We start from the raw sequence: 15,402 nt of genomic DNA, 5'->3' as shown, positions 1-15,402 counted from the left end.
GTAATAATAAATTATAATAGCAGGTACGGCTATTAAGAAGAAAATACCTATTCGTAATTTCTGCTTACCTCTATCAACTAATCTGCGATGTAGCATAAACGTGTAAGCATTAACACCAACTTTAGAAACGACGTATGGAGAGTTACCCCACCCATCAGTCTCTTCCCTTCCTTCTTTGACGCCGTCCACATATTTATTCATCAACTTCTTCAATTCATCCAAACTTAAGTCCTGCCTTTTAATTTTCCTTCGCAATTCCTCCGAAGGAATCCTGCTCAGATGTCCTGATGAACTCGAAATGTTTAATATAACTCCACCATTACTCATTAATGGTAAAATATCTTCAGTAAAATCGACCAAAGAAAAGAAATTCACGAACATAGTCTGCTCAGCTTGGTAAATCTTTGGTTCTACAGTTTCTACACTGTCTTTTAGAAAAAGTACTCCTGCGTTGTTAATAAGAAGATCTATTTTCCCATGATTCTTTTGAATGTGTTCAATGAATTGCTTAATACTATTTTTGTCGGTTACGTCCAATTGGTGATAAGCGGGTTTTAGGCCGAGGTTTTCTAACTCTTTGCACGCTTCTAGACCCCTGTTTTGATCTCTGGACGTCAAATACACTGTACCGTGAAAATTTTCACATAATTCTTTCACTAGAGCAAACCCGAGGCCTTTATTTGAACCTGTCACAACAGCTACTTTATTATTCGACATAATTCACGGTTACTTACAAAGTTATCTTTAATATTTCTATAAAAACATGAACTTAACCTAACTTTTTTAACTTAACATTTAATTGTAACACTTTATCACTACAAGTTATGCAACCTCACAATAAAATTGTGATAAGGTAGGTACATAAGTATAATCTACTCTACTTGTATAATATAATAATTTAAACAATCTAAAATTAAACGATGACCTACTGCGTCAAGAGCGATGGCGATAGTAAATTCGTTTGTTTACTGATGTAAGTTTCGTGTAAATTATTCAAGATGTCACTACTACAATGGTGGCATCTAAACAGCGCCATCTAGTGTAGGTTATGTTAAACTCCTAGCGATGGCAGCCATGCCATGTTATGGCCGCTGTACACATGTGGCCAACGGTTCCACCAACCCTTGGTGGCCAAGATAAGAGCCGCTGTTTACACATTGGCGAACCAATCACTTGGCATTGGCTCTTCATGAAAGATGGACGTGGGATGAAAAAGGCTAGGAAATTCTAGGTCATTAACATTGTCAGCAAAATTTGATTAAAAAATAATAACCCCGTAGTAAAATTAAATTATTTGAAATATTAACAATTTTTTGAATATTTTGATAAGCACATTTATCTTTTTTAGGCAATACATTAAACATTTGCAAGGTTATTTTATTTCCTAAAATCAACACTATTATTGGCATAGATAAACTTATTATTTTCGTAAATATTTCACTACTGTCCTCTCTGACGGCTGACGACAAACTGAATGAAGCGCCAACGTGTAAACGCAGTTGGTCATTGGCGCCAAGATCCTTTTGGCCCCTGTACACATATGGCCAACGGTTTCACCAACCCCCTTGGCCAAGCGTGTAGAGGGCTACTTGGCCGTAAGTTGGCAGTTGGCGCTTGCGCTTGCCGGCCAACCGATTGGTGTCGGTTTTTTGTCCACACATCAAAGGATCTTGGCGCCAATGGCCAACTGCGTTTACACGTTGGCGCTTCATTCAGTTGGTCGTCAGCCGTCAGAGAGGACAGTAGTGAAATATTTACGAAAATAATAAGTTTATCTATGCCAATAATTGTGTAGATTTTAGGAAATAAAATAACCTTGTAAATGTTTAATGTATTTCCTAAAAAAGATAAATGTTCTTATCAGAATATTCAAAAACTTGTTAATATTTCAAATAATTTAATTTTACTACGGGGTTATTATTTTTTAATCAAATTTTTCTGACAACTTCTATGACCTAGAATTTCCTAGACTTTTCTATTCCACGTCCATCTTTCATGAAGAGCCAATGCCAAGTGATTGGTTCGCCAATGTGTAAACAGCGGCTCTTATCTTGGCCAAGGGGTTTCACAAAGGGCTGGTGGAACCGTTGGCCATATGTGTACAGCGGCCATTTGATGTGTGGACAAAAAACCGACACCAAACGGTTGGCCGGCCAGCGCAAGCGCCAACTGCCAACTTACGGCCAAGTAGCCCTCTACACGCTTGGCCAAGGGGGTTGATGGAACCGTTGGCCATATCGATGACCGTAGGCTCAAAGGGCGTAAGGGACAAAATGGCGAAAATGAGTTATGAATGCAGTTATACTCAGATTTTTTTTCTTTATCGAATGGTATATTCAACGTCTCGATATCTTTGAAAAAATGTCCGATACGCCCTAAAAAATATCGTCATTTCTACCAAGTTTGAAAGAGCATTTTGTCGTATCCACCAAGCTAAAAAAACTTTTGGTGCGTTTTGGCGTAACTCCCTAATCTCATGTACGTTACAGGGTGGATCATTTTTCTAAATTTAAGAAATCTTCTAACGATGGGTGCAAATTTGGTGCTCTATAGGGTGCAAATGACGTAAACAATATTTAAAAAATAAATAAATAATGGGAAGTGCGTCCACAAAGCTATCGAAAAAACCAACATAATAACTCTGCTTTGTATGTTTTGCTATATACCCTCGTCGATATTTATAGTAACGCTACAGGAATTAAACTGCCGCTGAACATAGTGAAAAACTAAGAAAAAGAGTAAACAATTAAATACATGACCATTATGAGTTATGACCAATAAATAAGTAAGTTCCAAAACACTTTTTTAATGTTTTTTTCATTACTTTAAACAGCTTTGTGGAGGCACTTACAATAAGTAATTGATACTTTTTCATTATTTTTCTAAGAACGGCCTCCACAAGAGGCATCAAAATCGCACCCATCGTTTACGAAAACCTCGAAAAAAGTATTTTTATACATTGATGGATCCGCCCTACAGTAATACGACAATTTTAACGCACAATGTAATTTAATTGCGAAGTTTAAATTTGATTAATTACAAAATAAATATATGATTCCCTCTTAATTACATAATAATAAAAAAATACGCAGTAAAATAGCAATTTGCATGAAATTTGTCGCAGATTTTACAAAATTATTGTTAAGAATAGTGTACGACTTACGCCAAATCGTTCTCATAAAACAAGTATTTGTGTCCGATACGCCTAAATATTCATGAACTGAATATAGCTGTTTTTGGCGTAACGTACAAATCTTTTCAAAAACTCATATTTTTTTTGGCGTAACGTACGTCTATCTCTGTTATTAATCCACTTAGCGTAATACTTATTATTTAGTAAAAAAGAACTTAAAGATACATGAAAAAATCAAAAACAAGCACCAAAATTCATAAAGAAATAAAAGAGTTATGATTTTTTTTCTCAAAAATAAATAGTTTTTTGGCTCTCCTGAAAAATCGTGTTTTGTCCCTTACGCCCTTTGAGCCTACGGTCATCGATATGTGTACAGCGGCCATTACATTTTATTACTTTCTCGAGTCAAATGGGCCCCTGTAGAGCGAAGGTGCTCACCTTTATCAAGTTGAACTGTTTGAACTAGTCAGCAAACCGGATTAATTTTCAGTTTTACGTCATTAATATTAAAAATAAAAGATATTTTGGACTTTGTGGCAATAAAATTAGGTGAATTAGCAGAATTAATTTAATAGGTATTTAAATAAATTCTCAATCACCTACGGCGAAGTAAGTGTAATGTAATTTAGTTTTATTTCATTAATAATGTTAATTCATTAAATAGGTAAGTAATTAAAAAAAAACCGTGTACGTTTTAAGAATTGTGTATTTAAACTTATTTAACCACAAACCACTGTTAAATACGGCCAATGGAATCATCCTTTAATTTTTGTCTGGCCTCTTCCCCACAAATCGCTTCCATCTCCAGTTTTTTTCGCTCTCCCCTCAATAACGTCACCAGAAACATATTTCAAGTCATACGCCCACCCAATCCACGCGCAGAAATCAATGAACTTCGTCGAAAAATTCAAGAAGTTGTTTCCAAACTCCGATGCTCTATAGTCAAAAGGAAAAACATGGTGGTAATTATGATAGCCTTCTCCAAAAGTGAGAACGGCCAATGTTACATTGGTTGTTGGTGATATAACTTTGTCATACGGCTTGTTGCCGAAAATGTGGGCTACGCTGTTGATGGAGAAAACTAAGTGGGAGCCAAGGACTATACGGAGAAGGGATAAGTGGTAGGAGTTGTTCAGAGATTCGTGCCAGAAGATCACTGGTGTGAGCGATGGTAGTATGAAGGCTAGTGACAAACTGAGGGCGACGTAATATCTGAAAACAAAATATACGTTGATTGATAAGTTCCATCTCAATTCCTACACTTAGGTAGAAACAAAAAACCGGCCAAGAGCGTGTCGGGCCACGCTTAGTCTAGGTACTAACAAAGTTCCGTAGTTTCCCGTATTTTTTTCAAAAACTGTTTAACATCAAGTTCAAAATAATTTTGCTAGAAAGTCTTTATAAAGTTCTACTTTTGTGATTTTTTCGCGCAATTTTTTTTAACTTTTAGAGCGATTATTTCCGAAAATATTAACAATATCAAAAAAATATTTTCCCCTCACTAGCTTGGAAACACGTGTTTTGTCCTTTAATACCAGCGGGTAAAAACGCATTTTATCCACTAGTGGGTAAAGTAATTTGACCTTACATAAAGTCAAATTAACTGCTTTAAAATTGATAAAAGTAGGTGAATCTAGTAATAAAGATGATTTACCACCTGTGGAACTACTGGAAGCAGTGATAAACGCATATTTTGCGTTGTAGTTTCCTCGCTATAGTGAGGGGAAAAGTTTTGTGTTACACTCGGGTGCAAATGTATTTTACTTCTCGTGTGTTAAAAAACTCGCAAGTTCAGGATTCTATTCTAGAATCACTCGCTTCGCTCGTGGTTCAACTATAGAATCCTTTCACTCGCTCGTTTTTCAATTCCACACTCGGCGTTAAAATACAACTTTGCCCCCTTGTATAACAAATAACTATTTCGTACTTAAACCCCTATTCATTTTTAGGGTTCCGTATTTTTCAATATCTATGCACAGTATATCACACGTCAGTGTAGAAATTACAAAAAAAAATCACTTCCCTGTTTACGTGTAGCGGGGGTACCGGGTACCCAAATAAAACATTTTTTTCCACTTTTTATTTTTCCACTTTGTCGGCGTGATTGATTACATATTGGCGGTTGTCTATTGTTTGCCCGACAGTCATTTAACATAATATTCATATGCCCGAATTTAACTTGCCTGAATTTCATTTGCCCGAATGATTTGTTTACCATAAAAATTGTATGACATACTGGTTGTTTATCCGAACATTACCTTCCATAATCATACAATGCCATACTATTTGTTAGCCATATTATTAAGTGCAATAATATGGTTTAATATAATATTCAAACGCCATAAGCAATTATTGCCATATTAATTATTGCCCATATTATTACCTAACCTACTTTCTGATAGCAGTTTCATTTTCCAGGGGTCACAGTTCTAACCTAACCTAACCTACTTTTCAAGCAGTTTCATTTTCCAGGGGGTCACAGTTCTAACCTAACCTAACCTACTTTCTGATAGCAGTTTTATTTTTCAGGTGGTCACAGTTCTAACCTAACCTAACCTACTCTCTGATAGCAGATTCATTCTTATCCCATTCTTTTTAGTACTTCTAGTAGTGTCGTCTCTGTGATAATTACGCATTTCGATGATTCTGCCAAATCACATTATGGAAATTGACTTTTCGGGTCGCTAATTTGGATGACAAATGATGGTATGGAATGTGGTAATTACTGATTTCGATGATTCTGACAAATGACATTATGGAAACTGACTTCATGGGAAACAAAGTTTCTGGCACTTGATTAATATAGTAAACAATGATTATGGCATAAGATGTTATGAGAAACAATATTATGATTGTTGAATAGGGTGGCAAATAAAATTATGGCAAATGAAATTCTGGCAAATGGGGGTATCCCCATATTGGCACCCAGCTGTCTAGTGCTAACGGTCACTGAGATTATCCGCGGACGGACGGACGGACAGACAGACATGGCGAAACTATAAGGGTTCCTAGTTGACTACGGAACCTTAAAAAGGGGTTATATTGAAGTGTTGACTTTCAAATCAATATAGATAGCTTACGATGTTGGCACTCTATAATTTGTAGTTTTTTTTGCCACACCTGCTGACTGCCTTTAGCTTTCGTATGTTTGCGGGATCATAAATAAGGGAAACACGTATCGAGTTTTAAACTTACTTCTTTTGAAACTGCAACACAGGATTTTCATACAAATCCGATAGGTCTATCGTTTTGCCTTTCTCAATAAGCTCTGGATGCTTTTTCACTAACAACCAGCCGATGTGTGAGAAAAAAAACCCTCTTTTGGAGTTGTATGGGTCGGCATCCGTGTCCGTATACTTGTGGTGTAATCTGAATCAAGACGTAGATCAGTGAATGTTGAATTTAATGCTATATTGCTAACAGCAGCTAACTTAATCTAAAATTTCAGATAATCTTTGTAGCGGATCACCCTGTAGATAGAAGATGTAGCTTGTGCTAAGTACTCGTATAAGAAGAATTATAAAGATAGAACAAAATAATTTAAGCAACGAACACTCAAACGAGTCAAACGGGTCATTTCGGAAAAGAAACAAATGGATAAAGAAGTGTAAGAAGATACCTATTTAGCCAGAATTGACCGAAAACCCGTGAAAAAAAGTACTTTAATTAAATTAATCGCCTGCATCATTTGGAGGAATTTCTGATTGATGCAAAAACAATCTAAGTATAATAATTAAATGACTTGTACGGTCACGGAATTTAATTGTTGATCGACTTCCAGCTCATTTTATACGAGACATCTCATAGTTAAGCTATGACGTTCCATTATAAAATGAGCTGGAAGTGAATCAACAATGAAAGTCCGTGACTGTACCTGTGATCTCTCGCCCAGTTGATGACAGTAGACTGACATCCGAAGGTGTGGAATATCATGAGCAGGACCTGTACAGGGTAGTTCGCCTTGTAGGCTCTGTGACAGAAGAGGCGATGAGTGCCGGCACCGATTCCCCAACTCGTCGCCATGTATATTAGGAAATCTACCAAACAATTAGGAATAAAGGGTGTTTTAGCTATAAAAGGGAATATACATGTATATCCATACTATTTTTATTATTTATTAATATTATAAATGGGAAAGAGTGTGTCTGTTTGCTTGTCCGTCTTTCACGGCAAAACGGAGCGACGAATTGACGTGATTTTTTAAGTCGAGATAGTTGAAGGGATGGAGAGTGACATAGGCTACTTTCTGTCTCTTTCTAATCCCACACTTCCCTAAGTAGGGGGTGGAAGTTTGTATGGAGCAATCCGCAATTTTCGAATTTAACTCGAGCGAAGCCGTGTGCAAAAGCTAGTTAGGAATAAAGGGAATATAGTTAGTTGGATATTTCAGTATTTGTAATTTACGTGAGTAGTAGAACACTAGGGAGGTATAGGTATTGTTTTTTGTTTTTACCTAGAAATTCTTGTCATTAACTCATTATCCATACTTAATATTATAAATGGCGAATCTGTGTGTGCCGTGATTTTTTTAAGTGGAGATAGTTGGAGAGTAACATAGGCTACTTTTTGGCTATTTCTAACCCCCCACTTCCCTAAAAGGGGAGGATTTATAGTATTTCATAAATCATAATACTTACTGAGTAATAACGTAGCCAATCTGACAGACTTAAACAACAATAAGTACAGTCCATACAATGCTCCGACATGCCAGTATACCATAACAAGGACCATGGACCAAACTATAGTGTAATCCCGTGACATTGTCTGATCCTGCTTCTTGGTATACTCTTCTTTATGTGGCTTATTGTCTTCAACTTTCGGCATTCCTGTGAAATAAAATTAAAAATTGGCCATAATAAAAGAGCAACTTTGATTTGCAGAGAACTAGAAAAAAACCGGCCAAGAGCGTGTCGGGCCACGCTCAGTGTAGGGTTCCGTAGTTTTCCGTATTCAAAACAATTTTCCTAGAAATTATTTATAAAGTTCTACTTTTGTGATTTTTTTCATATTTTTCAAACACATGGTTCAAAAGTTAGAGGGGGGGACGCACTTTTTTTTCCTTTAGGAGCGATTATTTCCGAAAATATTAATATTATCAAAAAACGATCTTAGCAAATCCTTATTTATTTTTTAATACCTATCCAACAATATATCACACGTTGATGGGGTTGGAATGAAAAAAAATATCAGCCCCCACTTTACATGTAGGGGGGGGCCCTAATAAAATTTTTTTTTCTATTTTTTATTTTTGCACTTTGTTGGCGTGATTGATATACATATTGGTACCAAATTTTAGCTTTCTAGTGCTAACGGTTACTGAGATTATCCGCGGACGGACGGACGGACGGACAGACAGACAGACATGGCGAAACCATAAGGGTTCCTAGTTGACTACGGAACCCTAAAAAGCGATAATTATTATAATAATTAAACCAGCTTAAATACTTAGGTACAACCCACTGCGGGGCATCGCCTCGTCTAACTAAATATAAGTGTGTTTTCACATTATCCGATCCGATATCGGATGTCGGAAGGATGTCAATGGAAAAATCCAAGGTGGCGCCATTACAGGATTTTTTGAATTGGATTGTCGAAATTTTAGATGAAGGTCAGTGCGGGCAAGACCGGCATACTTTTTATTTAGTTCGCGATATTAAATAATTTTTAGTTAGGTACACACAGCTATTAATATATTAGCACGATAGTAATAGGTATAAAATGATAAACTTACCTACTAAATATTTTTCCGTATCTTGTATAGGCATATAGGTTCTAAGAAGTGTTTTAACTTAACTTAGGTACCGATACGACACGTGTGAATTGTGTTAGATTTGGCACACGCAATGAAAGAAAACCTTTGGAGCAGACCATGTCATTGTACTTACCTTTTATATTCTTGTCCTTCCTTATAAACTTTACAAAGTTATAGACCCTCAAAAGTCTTTTTTAATATAATATAATATAATATAATATTATTTATTGCAACCATGGTATTTATACAGTTTTTATAAATAATATTACAGTCTCTCATGGACCCTGATGAGGGTGTAGCAAGTTACAGTCAATTTTACATTTCTTATAATTATAATGTGTTACTAAGTACTATATGTTAAAAAATAAAATCAACATTTTTTTTTGGCTTCTAATTACATTTCAAATGTCGTCGTTCATAAAACTCTGATACTGCATAGTAACATTTCTCCAGTAAGAATGACTTCAATGAGTTTACAAAAAGTTTATGTTTTTTTATTGTTTTTATCGAGTTAGGTATTTTATTGTAAATTTTTATTGCGCTGTAATAAGGACCCTTCTGATAGATGTCGAGAACAGATTCCGGAAGAACTAGATTGTGTCTGCGTCGTTCGCTTTTATTAAATTTGAATAGATTTGGGTTGTTTCGGACAAACATTACAATCTCTAAAATGTATAAACTGGGAAGTGTTAAAACTTTTAACTTAAAGAAGTGAGGTCTACAGCTATCAGGTTGATGTATATTAGCTAGTATACGGATGCACTTTTTTTGCAGTATGAAGAGGTCACTTGCGTTTGTGCTATTGCCCCATAGCAGGACACCATATCGGAGCCATGCTTGCCCGTATGCGTGATAAGCAGATAGTGCGCATTCTACATCCTGGGTTTTGGATTTTAGGATTCTCAGACCCTATGGACCCTCAGACCCTTCGTCGTTTTGTTGAAGAATCTGATTTAAAATTACTAGGAATTTATATAGATAAATGACGACAATTTGGATTTAATTTTGTCTATGTGGTTTTTCCAAGTTATATGTGAATCTATTGTGATTCCTAGTAATTTTAAATCAGATTCTTCAACAATATTTAGGTCTTGTTTAAGTAGAGTTAGATCTATTGGTTGTTTTTGATAGGGTCTAAACTGAATGAGCTTTGTTTTATTTTTATTTACTTGAAGATTGTGATCTAGTAGCCATTGTGAGACTAGATTAAAGGTTTCCCTTATTGTAGAATTGTTGTCATTATTCTTTGGACAGTCGAATAGGATAGATATGTCATCTGCAAACATGACACATTTGTGGCTTGTAACTTCCGGAAGATTATTAATATATATTAAGAACAGAATGCAACCAAGGACGCTGCCTTGAGGTATTGAATTGTTGACAGTTATTAATTCGGATTTATATGTTTGTAGTTTTTCTGTATGGTAGTTATGATGTTCGATTTCCGCTAGTTGCGGTCTGTTGTGGATTTAAGACTTTAGCCAGCTATGTGTATTGCCTCGAATACCTATCTCATACAGTTTTTGAGAAAGAATGGAGTGACTTACTGAATCGTAAGCCTTCGACATATCGAGAAAGTCTCAACACTACTGTTTAATTTATTATGATTTAAAAAAATCATCTTATGCTGACTTTTTCTACTCTTCACATGGAGTCAGGCCAAGCTATATTTGCAACGATATTGATAGCCCCGTGTGTTAAGTTAAACATCATCTTTTCATAGAAGTTTGACGTTTGCAATAGCACTTGCACCGTCAGGGCCATAAAGGAATAAGTAAGGGAAAAGAGTTGTAACTCCATACATCAGTAAATGCGGGTTATTTGTATAGGCATAGTTAAGTGACATCTAGCGACAATCACGCGTTAATCACGCGTCAAATAGCGTGAATTATCAGTACTACTACTCGATATATACTAGGTGGCAACTGTGTCTCGTCTGCCAAAAAAATAATATTAGAACAGTTTACAACTTATATTACTTACAAGCAGAATACTGATGAATACTATTGTAATATTGGCTAAAAATTGGTGAGCATCAGACTTTTCATTCGTCGCGACATCTTTTGACAAGTAGCAGTAGGTACTGATAATTCACGATAATTGACGCGTGATTGTCGCCAGATGTCACTTAACTATGCCTTTACAAATAACCCGCATTTACTGATGTATGGAGTTACAAGTCTTCCGTTACTTATTTCTCTATGGTCAGGGCTGAAAAATCGCTGCCAACCAAGCTTGGTATGACATGAGTTTTACTCTGTTTCTCTGTGAACGTTAAGACGATACGGTAGGGGTCAATTCTCCATACAAACGCTCTCGACTATTTCCTCCCTGGTTTTTGAAGATAGAGCAATGATTTTTTCAACACCTGCAGATTGTTATTATTTTTATCTGTGTCAGACCGTTTTGATTTTTTTGATATTCTGCTTTTTAAAGACTAGAGCCAATCAAAAATTTCCAAAAACGGCCTTTTTCATTGTGGCGCAAAAAAAGGTGTGATACTCAAGATTGGTAACAATTAACTAAAAAAGCTCAACGGTCCGACATAGATTATTTCATTGTTATTCAAATTCTCAAATTTCGTTCCGATTGATTAAGTTTTGAAGGAGGAAACAGTCGAGAGCGGAACCTCGATTTTAAAGATTTTTTTGAAATATCTTTTGACTGAGTTGTTCTTAATGGACAATTTTTTTTCGATAAATCTAGTTAATAACACTTGTATACTTAACTAAAATTCCCAAGTTGAAAGGGGGGCTCCTTTCCATTTTAGCATTTTCGCTACCGTATCCTCTTAAATGAACGTTTGTCATCTAGGCTAAATGGACACAAATAATACTGGATGGACATGACATGGGAACCTAGACAACATGCCAATTTCAAACTCGTATCGTAGTTCCGTAAGTACATTTTATGTATTTTTTATTGTTTGACCCCTCTTAGCATTCCGTCGTCTATATTCAAGATAAATAACATTCACGTGTAGATGTTTCAGTACTCGGAAATTATATTTGCATAATTTTTTAAACCTAAACCTAAGTATTTGCAAATCTTGTCTTTGTTTTGAGGTAAAAATATCAGTCACCTTGTGATCTCTATAAAAAAACCCATGTCTCTATAAAAAAACCGAAAAAAAAATACAGCGGGTGCAAAACTCTTGTTTACGCTATTGTTATAATTTATAATATTGACAAAAGGTCGCATAATTATAACTCCTTACTTAAATACATATAATATATTCAACATGATCAACAGACGCAAACTTAAACTTGCAACACTAATGTTTAATATTAAGTACAGTGACCAGCCAAAATATTTATACGACAAATAGTTATGGCGATCAAAAGAGCAGAACCGGCTCGATAGGCGTTCCACGCATTCACCGATTGATTTTATTTAAGGGCAGTTTTCGTTTTGCAGCATCTAAATGCTGGAATGATCTACCTCCTCCCATAAAGAAAACCAAATCCCAGTTTTTGTTTAAAAAAAGGTAACCTATCGATGTTTCGAAAATCCTTTGTCCGATTATCACTTGTCCGAAAACGGTTGGCAGAATTTTTATAATCCAAATACATTGTTTCTCATATTTTTAAAATGTCGCTAGTTTGCTATCCCACATTATCGTTTTCCCGAAACTCAATAACCAGAAGAACGGTTGCCAACTTTATCATTTGACAACCGATTTGTTAACCACCTTTTCATAAATCCGATGCTACGTGACATCGAAATGTCATTTTCCCTAATATCTTTTTATAGAAACTCAATAACCAGAAGAACGGTTGCCAATCTTATCATTTGACAACCGTTTCGTTACCCACCTTTTCATAAATCCTTTTCATATTTCCGCAGTACTAACCTAACCTAAACCTACTTTCTTAGCAACAGTTTTGTGTGGGGGTCGCAGTTCCAATCTAACCTAAACCTACTTTCTTAGCAAAAGTTTTGTGTGGGGGTCGCAGTTCTAACTTAACCTACTTTCTTAGCAACAGTTTTGTGTGGGGGTCGCAGTTCTAACCTAACTTAAACCTACTTTCTTAGCAACAGTTTTGTGTGGGGGTCGCAGTTCCAACCTAACCTAAACCTACTTTCTTAGCAACAGTTTTGTGTGGGGGTGGCAGTTCTAACCTAACCCAAACCTACTTTCTTAGCAACAGTTTTGTGTGGGGGTCGCAGTTCTAATCTAACCTAAACCTACTTTCTTAGCAATATTTTGTGTGGGGGTCGCAATTCTAACCTAACCTAAACCTACATTCTTAGCAACAGTTTTGTCTGGGAGTCGCAGTTCTAACTTAACCTAAACCTACTTTCTTAGCAACAGTTTTGTGTGGGGGTCGCAATTCCAACCTAACCTAAACCTACTTTCTTAGCAAGAGTTTTGTATGGGGGTCGCAATTCTAACCTAACCTAAACCTACATTCTTAGCAACAGTTTTGTGTGGGAGTCGCAGTTCTAACCTAACCTAAACCTACTTTCTTAGCAACAGTTTTGTGTGGGGGTCGCAGTTCCAACATAACCTAAACCTACTTTCTTAGCAAGAGTTTTGTGTGGGGGTCGCAGTTCTAACCTAACCTAAACCTACTTTCTTAGCAACAGTTTTGTGTGGGGGTCGCAGTTCTAACCTAACCTAAACCTATTTTCTTAGCAACAGTTTTGAGTGAGGGTCGCAATTCCAATCTAACCTAAACCTACTTTCTTAGCAACAGTTTTGTGTGGGGGTCGCAGTTCCAACTTAACCTAAACCTATACTTTCTTAGCAACAGTTTTTTGTGGGGGTCACAATTCCAATCCAACCTAAGCTAAACCTACTTTTAGGTTTTTAGGCTATGTTTAGGTTTTTAAAGATTATTTGACTCGTCATAATTATGGTATTTTCGTCAAAAGTGTTTGTGGGAAGCAAACGTGTAAGTAGTTGTTAAAATCTGTTTGGGAAATGAAATTCGGTAAATGATATGAAAACAATCATGTTAAAACACTTGTCAAAAAGTGGTTTTGCATGGTGTGTTTTTAAAGAAACATTTTTTTACTAAACAAATTATTTGACAAAATAATTTTGTCCAGTAATTAATTTGACGAAAGTAAAGTTGAGCAAACTTTTCTAGTCTAAGTGAAACATTTGCGAAATTAACAGTTGGGGTTATAAAAGTTGCATTACAACAGTTTGGGAAATTATCATTAGACGGATTTTAACGTTGTCAAATGTTATTATGGGAAAGATTGAGTTGACAAACGTGTAGTTGGCAAAATTCGTTTGGGAAATGAAATTCGACAAAAAAATCTTCGGTAAATTAAAAGGATCCCGGGAAAAGTACTTTCGGGCAAACAAAACTTAGGCCAATTAATAAAATGGGAAGCGTTTTCGGGCTACTAATAATCGACATTACAATTTTCGACTTTTTGATAGGTAACCCTTTTGTCTGATAAATAAGTATTTTTGTCAATCTTTACTTAATGCTAATTTATTCTGTTTTGCTCTTTAAACCTTTTATTCAAATTCAAAATTAAAAAATTGGTTGTCTGTAAAGTCGGTTTACGGACGGTAGTTTAACGTGATAACGTCAAACATTACAGTAGTATAGACAGGGGCGGTCAGAGTATAGCAAAAGGGGCCCGATTCTGGGACTTTTTTCACGTTTTTTTGTTCTTATTTGAAAGAATGCATTAAAATAAGCATCTTTTATAAATTAAAGTTTTTTTAAAAACCTACTAATTTAGGAGTTAGAGTGGTGCAAAGTTGCAAAATTTTCCCGTAGCATTACTAAGGCGCCAGAGACAGAAAGCGATATCGACGGAGCCCCGCTTACGCTTACGCGGGGCTCCTATTCTGTGCAGTTTAGCCTTCGGCCGTTTGAAGATACCTAACGAACCTATAGTGGGCCTTTGTGTGTCACGTCGACCAAGAGAGATACGAACGAATAAAATATAACGAACCTAACCTATACCTATATAAAAGTCGTCATTTTGTATCCTAGACCGTTTGCGAGACACGCGTTAATTTTATTAAAGTGCTAGTGCCATTTACTAATCTTAGAACCCTAATATCTCAGTAAATATTAATGGAAAAGAAAAAGTTTATATAACAAAACATCCTTATTTAAACGTGTTCTATATGATTTATCACTATTAAATTAACATAGGTTATATTGGTAAAAAAAATCATCGTAAATTTTCTAAGTCTCTGGAGCCTTAGTAAATACTATGGGAAAATTCGCAACTTCGTACTGCTATAACTCCTAAATAAGTAGGTTTTTCAAGCAACTTCATTCTATAAAAGATGCTTATTTTAATGCAATCTTTCATGTTTTTAAATTACAAACACTCAAAAATAATAAATGAAAATTTTTAACAAAAATTTTCTGTCCTAAAATCGGGCCCCTTTTGCTTATACCCCAACCGTCCATACACAAACCACTTACTTTTGCTTGGTGGCCTTGAGGAATGGGACAAAGACGTCATCTTTTTCGTGCATGCTGCCCGTAGTAACGAGTTATTAGACGTTATCACGTCAATAAATATTATGATG

The 15,402-nt window shown here is 35.7% G+C and overlaps 2 protein-coding genes across 2 annotated transcripts in view; one reads left to right on the top strand and one right to left on the bottom strand.

Moving 5' to 3' along the window:
* The first annotated feature begins 3,634 nt into the window (after positions 1-3,634).
* LOC125237581 (delta(24)-sterol reductase-like) overlaps positions 3,635-15,402 on the top strand; it is a 29,430-nt gene continuing 17,662 nt past the window's right edge. The window contains exon 1 of the mRNA XM_048144712.1: positions 3,635-3,742. The gene's annotated coding sequence lies outside the window, so the exon portion shown is untranslated. The remainder of the gene's footprint in view (positions 3,743-15,402) is intronic.
* LOC125237582 (acyl-CoA Delta(11) desaturase-like) lies at positions 3,833-9,020 on the bottom strand. The gene is made up of 5 exons (XM_048144713.1): positions 8,865-9,020; positions 7,771-7,959; positions 7,008-7,170; positions 6,329-6,502; positions 3,833-4,345 (listed from the first exon to the last, which is right to left on the bottom strand). Exons 1-5 carry the CDS (start codon positions 8,896-8,898, stop codon positions 3,889-3,891), a joined length of 1,017 nt encoding a protein of 338 aa, XP_048000670.1. The 5' UTR covers positions 8,899-9,020; the 3' UTR covers positions 3,833-3,888.

The sequence above is a fragment of the Leguminivora glycinivorella genome, chromosome 21, assembly GCF_023078275.1.
Source record: "Leguminivora glycinivorella isolate SPB_JAAS2020 chromosome 21, LegGlyc_1.1, whole genome shotgun sequence".
NCBI lineage: Eukaryota > Metazoa > Arthropoda > Insecta > Lepidoptera > Tortricidae > Leguminivora > Leguminivora glycinivorella.
Note: the sequence above shows the minus strand (reverse complement) of the source record. Positions and strands in the feature narration are given on the sequence as shown.

Excerpts from the sequence above, each read along its gene's own strand:
- LOC125237582 (XM_048144713.1), bottom strand. The coding sequence starts at position 8,898 with ATGCCTATACAAGATACGGAAAAATATTTAGTAG. Across the intron at positions 7,960-8,864 it reads TACGGAAAAATATTTAGTAG|GAATGCCGAAAGTTGAAGAC; the intron begins GTAAGTTTATCA and ends TTTATTTCACAG. Across the intron at positions 6,503-7,007 it reads AACTGGGCGAGAGATCACAG|ATTACACCACAAGTATACGG; the intron begins GTACAGTCACGG and ends GTCTTGATTCAG.